Source organism: Cupressus sempervirens, chromosome 5 (genome assembly GCF_028749045.1).
Source record: "Cupressus sempervirens isolate cs-2001-9-10 chromosome 5, ASM2874904v1, whole genome shotgun sequence".
In the NCBI taxonomy this organism is placed as follows: Eukaryota; Viridiplantae; Streptophyta; class Pinopsida; order Cupressales; family Cupressaceae; genus Cupressus; species Cupressus sempervirens.
Window position 1 is genome coordinate 402,023,177 of NC_143122.1, and position 13,341 is coordinate 402,036,517.

Sequence of the window (13,341 nt, forward strand, 5' to 3'; positions counted from 1 at the left end):
ATTGTCCTGACCCGTATCACATCATCCTAACCCATATCCTATGTATCTTCAAAAATCCTCAACTAATTTAAAACCAAGAACCACTGTCACAACTCTTGCCATAATGAGTTCTAACACTCAGCAGGCAACAAACAACCTTCATAGTAGATCCCCCAATGGCCACTACTACCCTCCAAACCTGCTCTCAATTCACAAAGTGGTTGTGCAAACACCTTGGCCAATCCATATCTACTTATTTATGCCTTTCTGAGATAACAATACCAGTAAAATCTTTGTGGGATTTATTTATATAGCATTGCTAATTTTGCTTTGCTCATGAAACATTTACAACCTGATTCCATAAGTACAGTCAAACGATCTGCAACAAACGGATGAAGCGGCCCTTTCTGGGAACCAATATTTGCATCAAGGGCAGCAGTGCATAAGAACAATCTCAACTGTGTGATTAAGATAAAGCAAGGCATCATATCATGATCATCAAAAATGCCAAGCCATGGTTTTAGTAATATGATTGACAATAGAAACAAAGATTAATCCACAAATGTATTTTGATATGATTCAATACAGCACGATACATGTTGTTGGCAATATGACTAGATAGATGAATGAGTGTTGTCATTTATGGCAACATATGTAATCAGAGTTAGAAAATTGTCTACGTGTTGGACAGTTTGCAGCAGCACAAAGAAAGTTACGGTATGTACGGATGACAGAATTTGAGATAGCTCTTGCGCAGTTGAGGATCGATAGTTGACAATGTCATGATGACGTATGTTAGTGCACAGATCTGTACGGATTGTACAGTGTAAGTTACAGAGGAATTACCAGTACAGGTAATTAACAAAGCAAAACAGAGCATGTCAGTAAATTGAATTGTACGGCTTAAGGAATTATTTTGGTAGTGAAATAATTACTTAATCATGATGAGCTGACATCCTAGGTTATAATTAGTCAAGCATGTGAAAACTTTAAGGCCGACTAAGCATAGTTATGATAATCTACAAGGTATAAATAGGGATCATATCCTGCACAATAAGTGTGAAGTATGAATGCAATGCGAACTATTGTGAAGAAAGTACAACTGATATGCGAGCCTAATGCGATACGAAATCTGATGTATGATCAGAGCAAGTGTGAGATACAGCAATGCAACAAGTATTGTATGTATATTTATTCTTGTGAAGAAACTTATTTGTATATTGCATGTTAGGGTAGTGGACTCTTCTTCCATTCATTGTAATTGCTCTACCAACTCCTAACAGGGTTGAGGCTCTTAATAGGGCCTAGTCCTCTAACAAGGACTCGAGACACTATATGTAATTCATAGACTCCTAACAGGGTCAATATCCTTAACAGGATTCTTTTGTTTAGTGGATCATCTTGTGGGTATCATCCCCACCAGGGTTTTCCCTTGGTCAAGGTTTCCCTAGTTAACAAATCATGGTGTTATGAGTTCTCTTTGTGTATGGTTATATTTATTGTTCAGTATTGTTGGTTTACTTTCATATGCAAGTTATAAAGTAATTAACAATATCCAATTGTGGGCAAAAGTTTGTAGAATATTGATTCACCCCCTCCCCCACTCTCAGTATTATCTATTTCTAACACATGTACAAGATGAAAAATTTACACATAGTCTTGATGTTTGTGAAGGCAGAGTTAAGCAGCAAGATACTTTGGTACTAGGTCACTTGCAAATTTAACCTTGATGACATATAGATTACAATTTCTATATGTTGTTTTGATCAATAAAATTAAGAAAAACGGATGAAAAAAAAAAGTCTTAGAAAGCAGAAACAATAGTCAAGTACCTGATGTCTTTCCCTCCATTTTGGGAAAAAATCGTTGCCTAATATTTCAAACAAATGGTCTCGCATTTGATCATTTGTCACAAGAAAACATTTAAACCTTACAGCTGCATATAACCAGTACCTGAGGAAAACAAGAATTATATTAGAAACCGAAAAGAATCGTATGTGAATGTTAATGAGAACTTTAATAATAAATTTAAACTGATAATATTGATCAGTGAGAAGCAAGACTATCTGAGTTATTCATGCCAATAAGCTAGGTACTATGACAGAGATTTTCAGTTTTCCCCTTGACAGCAGCCAAGTTGTAACACATGTCAAATATCATTGTAATAAATCTACTTGTGCAAATGCTCTAGCATTTGTTTTCTGTGTGGTTTCCCTTGATGACATTTTTGTTTCCATGTTTCAATTTTGTTCTTGAGAAACTTGTCTACATGGCATATATCATGTTTTTTAACCTGAGGACAGACATAAAGTGACTAGAAATGAAATCATCTTACAAGATGTAGTGTGACACAACATGACTTGTAGAAAAATTAAATAAAAACAGCGACTAATATTGGTTTGGGTACAAGAATATCTTATTCTTTTGGAACCCTTGGTCTGGTTTGTATTGAGCTTTTCCATTCATATATTACTACGTTGCCAGATTGGGTATGGGCAATGTTCGCCAATATGGCAGATTTATTTTTTGGTATGGTTGGGTATGGCCACATATACACACTCACACTAGCAAGACAACTATAGAAAACAGAGTAATAAATACATAAATAATACTAACACTATAATAATTAATATATAACAAAGAGTAATTGTAGATTAAATAAAATATACAAAAATGCAATAACAGAATGATTATCAAAGTATTAATGAATAACTAAAGAACAAAAGCCTCCTTAAATAAAGGATTACAAAGATCTTTCCATAATGGATATGATCGACAGCTCAGAAAAGAAAAGAATAAGAGCTCAACTAAAAGAATAAAAGAAAGTTACTAAAATGCTATTCTAATTGACCATTATAAATTAAATATACCAATATTATTTTAATACCTTCCCTAACTGGTCAATCTATTAACTACATCAAGTTTGTCCCAAAATTCTACAAATTCGTTTGGACTCAAGGACTTGGTAAAAATGTATGCAGTCTGATCCTCAATTGGAACAGACTACAACATCCTGGATTCATCTTCTACAAGTTGAAGAATGGAATGACATTGAAGCTTTGCATGTTTTGTTCACTTATGGAAGACTGAATTTTGGCAAGCTGTACACCCTTTGGTTGTCACAAAATAAAGGTGAAGGCTCTGCTTGAGAAATTTTCATGTCATAAAACATTCTTTGAAGCCAGACTGCCTCACATGTTGCTTTCACAATTCCCCTATACTCTAATCCTATCAAGGAGAGGGCTACTGCTCGCTGCTTTTTATTGGTCAATGTGACTACACTCATACCAAGATTGAAAACATACCCAGAGGGACTTCCTATCATCAATAAATCCTGCCAATGGAATCATGTGAACCCAACAAGCCTAAGATCTTTGCTTCTACTATACAGAATACCAAAGTCAATCCGCAATACCCACTCCACCAGAACTAACTGTTCTGCCTTTGGGGTTGTCTCAAATGAGAAATGCAACTCGTAGCATAACTCACTTCAGGTTAGTAGCTGTAAGATGGATAAAGCTGCCCACCAATTGTCTAAAAGCTGACTCATTTATCACCTCTGAGTCTGATTTAGATGGAAATTTCAGCCATTTCTCCATTGGTGTAGACCAGATTTAATACAATCTGTCATTCTAAACCTGTCTAGCAAATGCTTGTAATATTTAGACTGAAAAAAAATAACATCACCTGTCTGAAAAACTTCTACACCTAGACTATAATGCAAAAGGCCTAAATCTGTCATATCAAAAGCCTGACACAAACTCAGTTTGATTTGCTAAAGCAAATGGGCCCCAGTACCTGTAATGATGATATTATCCACACATAACAAAAAGAATGATATCATTATCTATGCATTTGACATGTAAATTTGGATCTGAAAAACTTCTTTGAAACCCCTATTCAACCAAATACCTGCTAATCTTCATGTACCATGCTCTAGGTGTTGTTTTAGGCCATAAAGAGCTTTTATCAATCTGCATACCTAGTGCTCTTTTCCTGCAACCCAAAAACCCTGGAGTTGGGTGATGTAGCCTTCTTCCTCCAAATCTCCATTGAGAAAGGCATTCTTGACGAGAATTTGACGGATTATCCAACAAAAGCGTAACGTGCTAAACATCTGAAATCTAATTAACCGATTAAATAAAGGAAAAAGCATCACAATCTTAACTGAATGAAAGAAGATGCAGTTAAATTAGTTATTCTATTCATTCACATGAAGGGGAAATACGAGTTAACTGTAATTTATATCTCCAAATAACTAGAAACTAACAACCATTTCAATTACTAGATTCACATGACATTCAGTTAATAACTACCATTTCACTTGCATTTCATAAACAAATTTCTTGACATCATGAAATATTTAAAATACATGATAGCAATATACTCATCAAATGAAATATGAGAACATGAAATAGATACCAAAATAAGCAGATGATGTCCCTATGTTGTGCAAGCCTTGGCATCTGGAAGAGAGGAGACGCATTGCCATGGGCTTAACCTCCCAACCGCAAACCTTATGTATCCCCACACAATCTCCATTAAGGCCCTCCCTACCCTAGGAGTTGGCTTGGGATACCCCTGTCCAGCCATTGAACATCCTGGTGTTAGAGTGTTCACTAGTCAGCTGATGAGGTTTTGGACACTTTCCAATCAACCTATCTCACCACTGCTAGCATTCTGACCTCTGGTGATCACAGCAGCAATCAAGCCATTAACCTACCTTGGCCAAGGATTTCGGATGGGCAACTTAGATGCCCGATCAGCCACCGCTCAACTTGACAACAATAATTTATACAAAGGAATCCCATGAGATTAGTTACTGACTTTGAGTATTATTACTGATTATATTTTCCTTTCATTGAAGGATCATTCCCACTCTCTCCCTTCATCTCGACCATGCCAGTCTTATAGATGAATTCTAGAGAGTTTTCTTATATGATATATAGTTCATAGACAGCTTATACATTGTCATCTTTCATGCCAGTTCTGGCCTATGGCATCATAAATGAGTTAAGCCTTCATTCTGATTTTTCCTTTTATCATATGGAGCAGCACCCCATCTCAGAGATATATTCATCATATCTCTATATGGGATAGTACTCTTTGACAGAAAACATATGTGCTTCAAATTCAAAAGCTATCACAGGCAAAGCCTTTTGGCAATCAGATAATTCCTTTCTTGTAACAAATTTTTAATAGAAGAATACTTCAAATGACACATTCTGAATCTGGATTTTCAAGGGAAAAAAGTTACAGAGGCCTACTCTAAGAAGCAAGGCAGCAAGTTCAGAATGCATCACTAATCACAATAAACAGTATATAAATGTAATGCATGACCTGATTCTACAGGTGCAATTTGGGAAAATGAATGGTTCTGGCATCAGGTAAATGCCACCAGCCTACGCTATCAAAGCTTTCAATTCTGCCCAGAAAAATGAATACAGGAATATTTCACCAGCTCGGCAAAATCAGAGGCAGTTGCTGATTATATTCACACCCTTACTTGAAATGAGCAGAGAAAAATATAGCATGAACAAGAAAGAATTTTTGTGGAAACAAAATGTCTGGAAGAACTGCTCGAGAGGGTGAAAGGGAATGTAAATATAATGCATCCATAAAGAGGTGAGCAAGATGAGCAATAGGCACTCACGTGCATGCTCAGTTACGCAAGAATAACTCAAGTGGCAAAAACGTTCGCACAGGCCTTCCAATTTCATATTGAATAAAAAGAAAGACATATAGCTCAATGCCATAAAAGGAGACATGAAAAAGGTGGCCGCTCAAGGCAATAAAATAAATAATAATTAGATCATAGCCAAGGTTCGAAATAAAAAATAAAGGGTGGCAACAAAATCTTCATTCATACATTAATATATTAATATCCCCCTTTTATATTTATTCTTGTTTGAGTAGACTTAACATATGTGTGTGTGTGTGTAGATACACTAAATTTGAGATACGCATATGTGTGTGTGTGTGTGTGTGTGTGTGTGTGTACATACATACACATTTTATACCCACACAAGTATGAGTATAGGATATTACTATACTAAGACATGATAGAATTTCCAAGATATCCTCAAATCGTCCATATAACGAAGGTAATATTTCTTATTTGCATTCTTTTATATTGTTATAATTTAACTAGTTAGCGCATGGTCATCCATTGTACTTTCTTGCTTGTCTAGCAGTTTCATCCCTAATCCAAGCGGTTAGATTTCATACCTATTGGTTTGACAATGGATTTGCATCCTTGATCCAAGAGGTTAGATTTCATATCTATTGGTTTGACAGTGGATTTGGGTGTCCCATTCCTAACTCCCATTTTGGCAACACTTCCCCCCCTTCATCATGCTCCTACAAAAAGGAAATGGTTCTGAGGTAATAACATATTTCGATAATTTGAAATAATAATAAAATATCACATAATCATTTTCAATTTCTAAGATATTCATTTTCCTATTCCCATCATAATGCCTAAATAACATGTCACATGAAATAATAACTAATAACCGAGATTCCATTTCACAAGAATCAAATATATCAACAACTTTACCAATAGATCAATTTCACATGAATTAATTATCTCAACAAATTTACCAAACAACTAAATTCACATGAACTTCCAACAGCTGGAAGATTATTTTAAAATGTAGCAAAATTTGAAATGTAACAAAAACAGTGTTGTCATTTTTAGAACTACACAAATAGTGCTCATCTTTGTTATATGAGCAAAGGTCTCCTCATAGTCTAGTTCTTCTCTCTATGAGAGTCCTTGAGCCACCAACCATGCTTTATATTTGTCAGGCTTTCCATCAAATACTTCACTTTGTACACCCACTTGCAGCCTATGGGTTTCTTCCCTTGTGGAAGATCTGAAAGAACCCAAGTATCATATTTCAAAAGGCTTTGATGCACAGATTCCATGGTCGTTTCCCATTCAGGTTAACCTTTCGACTCAAATAATCTTAGAGCTCACAAACATTTTGAATCTTAGCCATAAGAGATAAGTTAACAATATTCTTCTTACTCTTGTGTAATATGCCCGTTATTAAATAAAATAAATTAATAACTTTATTTGGGGTCCCGATTGATTTTTGTATATCTCGAAACCGTCTTTAATTTTTCAAAGGTGTAGGTGTTTGCCATGTCATGTGTCAGCACATTGTTTCTCCCTTGGGAGTTTTCCTCTGACAGGGTAAATATGTCTGTCGAATTAGTTGTTGTAGGTATGTCAATTTGGATTATTGATTTGTATTGCGAGTTCCAGTTGGAATTCAATATTATGCACCATTTTGGAAGAGAAAGATCCTCCCTACTTGGCTATCCTAGTTTCAGTCGGATTCAACCCTCACCCTATTTCATCTTAGTATTAGTTTGCTTCGGATCTCGCACTTCTAGATCGCCATCTTTGTCTACAAACATAAGTGGTGAATATCTATGCTCGACATTTTTTCTTGTCTGGCATATATCCTGCCAAATTGGTGTTCTAATATCATCTTATCTAGCACACAACATTGGAACTCGCTCATTCATAAATAGCACCAACTACATGACTTACAAATCTAATAACTTTCCTTCAAATTGAGTTCTCCTTCAGACTGAGTTCTCCTTTGGACCGAGTTTTCCTTTGGATTGAGTTCTCCTTTGGTTCAAATTCTCCTTCGAAGCGAGTTCTCCTTTGGGTCAATTTCTCCTTCGAGTCAAGTTTCCCTTCGGATCAAGATTCCCTTTAGACTAGATTTCCTTCAAACCAAGATTCCCTTAAGATCGAGATTCTCTTTGGATCGAGATCCCCTTTGGACTAAGATTGCCTATGGCCAAGATCATCTAGGGAACATTATAGTGGTATCAAAGCCAGTGATTCTGCCAACCTATGGAAGAGAATGCAAGTTTATACTCGAAGGAAAAGGCGAGATCACATTGTTGGTAGAATGGCAGATCCCCAGGATCCTATGACAAAACTCATGAATCTTTTAAGAGAGCTCAGCAAAAACCAAATGCAGATCAACAAAACCCAAAGGCTTATGCAGGAAACATTACAAAAATTGGCCAAGGGAAAAACAATGGGAGAACAAAATGGGCATAGCGATGACTCTATTATGGGGAGGACAAACCCTCAACCCTCTTGCTCTCGACCTACAATACCTGTCTTCCTTCCAAGGAAGGAAGCACCACACAAAGAAAGAGAGCCCACTTTTTAAGAAATGCAAGAAGAACTTCGGGAAGATCAAAGGAACACGAATATGGAAGGTGATATATCCTACAAAGACTATGTTGATCTAAGAATGAGATATTCAGGTGGAGGAAATCATGGTTATTTTAATGATGATCTCAAGAGAAAGATCAAAAAAGTAAACTTATCACCATTTGATGGATCTGGAGCCATTACTGCACAGGCGTAAGTTCTAAAGGCAGACGCCAATTTTCAGCTTGACCCGATGCCCAAAGAGGAAGCAATCAAGTTCGCAACACTCCATCTAGAAGGAGTGGCGCAAGAATGGTGGAACCATGGATTGGTCACTCTCGATCAAGACCAAGTAAGCTCTTATGTCAAGTTCACTGAGAGACTCATCAATTGTTTCAATGGGAAGATCCTAAACTAAACTTCAAAGATCTAGCACAACAAAGGCAAACAATTACGGTAGGCAATTACATCACAAAGTTCCAAAGGCTATCAGTACTAGTCACAGAAATCTTTGAGAGACGTCGAATCATATTATTCATCGAAGGCTAGATCAAAGGGTTCAACCTGTACACACTCAACGAAGCTATTAAGAAGGTGTGTGACATGGTTGCATCTTCCTCCAAAACCCAAATAGCTACACCAACATCTTCCCCACAAGAAGACAAAGACAAGGAGCCAATTCAAAAAAAACTTTCACTGGATGAAGACTCTCGGCAAGAGCTTCGAAGGAAAAAGCTTTGTTTCACGTGCAAGGAGCCATGGAGACCGGGTCAACATTACCTTGGAAAGGAAAGATTCATTACATTGTGTTGTTTCCCAATGATGACGAAGAACAAATATCTAAAATAACGAGCGAAGAAATTAACCAAGAAGAGAGAATAAATGCCCTCATAGAAAAAGGAGGTTCCATTGCTACCCTCACTACAATAGCTAGAAGTAGAATCTTCAAGGTTCGTGGCACATGTCAAGGAAAAAAAATTGCAATCAAGATTGATAGTCGCGCCACACTCACTTCCATCAATTCATCAATGGTCACTAGTAAGGGCTTGCATGTAGTAGAGCATGGAGGATTCAAAGTTAAGGTTGTTGGAGGAACCCTATTACCCTACACTCACATGATCCCATGGCCAAACATTTTCATGGGAAACTATACTTTGACAAAAGATTTCTTTCTCAAAGAATTAGCTGACACTGATATCATATTAGGCATCCAATGGATGGAGACCCTTGATCTATACATCAAAAGCTTCAAGAGGGTGGACTTTTCATTTGAGACAGATGGAAAGAAGGTGTTGCTAAGAGGAATGTGAAATAAAGAATCGAGAGAAGTCACAATCAAGAAGATGGAGGCCATTTTTAAACATGGTATAATCCCAAAATTTAACTTCGATGTTGTGGTGGCAAGTAAAAACAAGATAGTCAACACTTCACCCCATTCCTTGGATGACTAGTGGACCCATTAGTTGGTTGACTCCAAGAACACTTTTGCATGCCAGTTGATGAATGGCTATATACATGATGAAAGATACAAAGTTATAGATGATATCATTTACTATGGCAATAAGATCTACTTGGTGCCCGACTCCAAATTGAAGAAGTTGATTACATAAGCTTTCCTAGAATCAGATTTACAAGTGCTTGACGACAAGCAATTTTTGGGACAGAAGGACTATAATATCCCCATCATTAAATAAAATAAATTAATAACTTTATTTGGGGTCCCGATCGATTTTCGTATATCTTGGCCCATCTTTAATTCTTCGTAGGTGTAGTTGTTTGTCGTGTCATGTGTTGGCACATTGTTTCTCCCTCACAAGTTTTCCTTTGACGAGGTATATATGTCTGTCGATTTAGTTGTTATGGGTGTGTGAATTTGGATTATTTAATTTGTACTACAAATTCTAGTTGGAGTTCAATATTGTTCGCCATTTCGGAAGTAGAAAATCTTCACTACTTGGCTATTCTGATTTCGGTGGGATTTAACTCTCACCCTATTCCATCTTTGTATTACTTTGCTTCAGATCTAACGCATATGGAGCGCCATCTTTGTCTACAAATATAATTGGTGAATATCTATGTTCAGCATCTTTTCTTGTCTGGCATATATCTTGCGCAATTGGCGTTCTAATATCATCTTATCTAGCACACATCATCGGAATTTGCGCTTTCATAAATAGCACCAATTGCACGACTTAGAAATCTGATTAATTTCCTTCGGATCGAGTTCTCCTTCAGACCGAGTTCTCCTTCGAGTCGAGTTTCCCTTGGGATCAAGATTCCATTCAGACCAGATTTCATTCAGACTGAGATTCCCTATGGATCAAGATTCCCTTCGGATCGAGATCCCCTTCAAATTGAGATTGCCTTCCGACTAAGTTTGCCTACAACCAAGATCATCTTGGGAACATTATATCTTGCCTCTAAATGAAAGTCACTAAACCAATTCATCGTCCTAAACATCACAAATGAGTTTTTCCCACAACTTAGGATGCTATGTAGAAACACCTTCATCCAAATAAACCTGCTCACCATGACTTGGGCTGCCTCAAATTATATCATTTGGATGCTGATCCAAGTTTTTTTGAAGAAAATCTTCTAGTACAAATACTTGGCTAGGAGATTTTACAAGTTCAAAGTCATCAAAATCTCCTCCAAGTGAAGCAAACAGAAGCTTAACACCCAAATTTGTAGCCTTCAAAGGCTAATCTTCAAGATTGTTGATGGGAGAAGATAGTTGAAAAGGCCCACCTTCTTCATTAATAACAACATTTATGTTGAAAATTAGGACATCAGTGTCCACATCTATTAGTCGACACGTTTTATGATTGTCATTGTACCTTGAAAGCATTAACTTATGAATTTTGGAGTCAAGTTTAGTTCTCTTCGCATCTAAAATCCAAACATATGCAATAGAACCAAAAACCTTATGGTGGTTGATTTGAGGTTTCTTCCCCAACCTGGTTTCCTTTACAATCTTCTTCTTGACGGCCTGTATGGAGACCTATTAAAAAGATAAACTAAAGAGTAAACTGTCTCATCCCAAAAATTCTCGGCAACATTCTTATTCTCCAACATACAATGGGCTATTCCCTTAATAGTATAGTTTTTCCTCTCAACTACACCATTCTGTTTACAGGTATACAATGTGATGAATTGATGTTTAATATTGTGTCCAGAACAAATATTAGTGAACTCGTTAGAACAAAACTCACCCCTATTATCAAACCGAAGAGTGATGATTGGACATCTTGACTCATTTTCTACTAAAGATTTAAACTTTTGAAATTCATTAAACAAGTCTGATTTTTCTTTTGCGAAAAACACCCACATTTTCCTACTAAAATCATCAACCAACAAGAGAAAACACATGGCACCAATGACCGATGCAGTATTCATTGGTTCACAAACATTTTCATGAACCAATTAAAGGACCTTTAAAGCTCTCCATCTTTTTGTTTCAAAAATGAAGCTTTATGTTGCTTCCCTGCTTGGCAAGCTCCCCAAATGCCTTGTATCTACTTTTAGATCTCTAGTAAGCCTTCTACCATATTCTCTCAAGCCAATGAGAGAGATAAGAAAGGTTGAGAAGCCTTAAACATTGATGCCAAAGAGTATTGATAGAAGATGAACTCTTTGCACAATGCATGTTCCCAAACTTCTCCAATGTCAACAAGTCAATACAACCCATAATCTTTGATGTCGATTGCAATGGATTTTGTGGACAACTTGTCAACAAGATGACACTTATGTGCACTAAAGATGATGTCCAACTTGGGATAGTGACAAAGAATCTGACTCACAGAGCTCCATGCCTAGAAGAAAGTATACATCAAGATAAAGGAGATTTCTCCCTCCAAATGTTATCACAACATTGCCTTTGCCAACAATTGAATAATCTTCACCAACAACAAAGATAACTGAATCAAGCCTTATACTCTGGCAACCAATCTTTCTTGTTTGTGAAATGTCAAGATGCTCCTGAATCCTGAATCAATATACCATGTTGAAGACTTTGCATGATTTGTTGGCCATTTAGCCATGAAGGTGTTAACTCCCAAATCAACAGATTATCAAACCCAAAACGTATGTCAAACGTTATGTTCAAGTTCAATATTGGAAAAGGCCAAATAATAGGATTAGCTAAAACAGATAATATAAACCTTGGTAGGTGAACCAAAACTATCATCATTTGAATATTCTACAATATTGAACAATGATGCCTCTGCAGATAAACTTCACCAATATTCAAGGGGCTTCTTCTACTGATTCCCCAAATAAGTTACCCATTTGTTTTCCATTATACACTAGTATGAAATGAAACAGAAAAACTGAAAACAAAACTAAAACCGTCAATAGAAGTAAAAATGCATAGTGATCTATTATTTGTTTTGAGACAGAACTCAAATTAGTGCTTTAATCCAGGGCAATAGAGTCAAACTGTTAAGAATGATATATGTTCACCCAATGGCTTGAATTCTAACTGTTTGGCACTTATAATGTTTATGCATTACATTGACATGCAAAAATATCAACCACAAAACCCTACTTACATATCTTGATTGATTCTTCAAAATCACAGCTGTTACATCCCAATTTTTGACCTAATTTAAAATATAGCCGTTGAGGTTCACATGAAGTCAGTTGGCAATTTAATTTGTTATAATCAAGCAAAATGGTGAGATGGTTAGTTGTTATAATTTCAAGTGACGATAACATGCTAGTTGATCATTTATCACGAATTCATGGAATTGAAAAGATGGTTAACCGTTATGATTATTTATGAGTAAATAATTTATTATGATAATATAATTTAACTGCGGAGAATTTCCTTCTAGGAAGCACATCGAAGGGGTGGAAGCATTGTCAGAAAAAGAATTAGGTAGGAGCATCACCATTATTGGGCAAATGGATTGAGGACCTAGTGACTAGAAAACATGATACATCTATGGGACCCACATGAGCTATTTAATTAAATAATTTGAGAAACATAAAATAATCTAATTTAAAATATAATGCATACCTTAAGAGATTGTTTATTAATTTTTATCATATCATTACAATAAACACCTGTATACGAACATAGAAAAATAAAAATGAAATGGCACCAATAAATCAAAGTTATCATAATCTAATGATGTCACTTCATCGATATACTTATGCGAACGTATATA

At 36.2% G+C, this 13,341-nt stretch overlaps 1 protein-coding gene across 1 annotated transcript in view; it reads right to left on the reverse strand.

The window, feature by feature from the left end:
• LOC149556523 (proteinaceous RNase P 1, chloroplastic/mitochondrial-like) overlaps positions 1–13,341 on the reverse strand; it is a 204,172-nt gene that overhangs the window by 44,575 nt on the left and 146,256 nt on the right. The window contains exon 4 of the mRNA XM_089830830.1: positions 1,812–1,932. Within this exon, the coding sequence (XP_089686956.1) occupies positions 1,812–1,932 (121 nt within the window). The remainder of the gene's footprint in view (positions 1–1,811; positions 1,933–13,341) is intronic.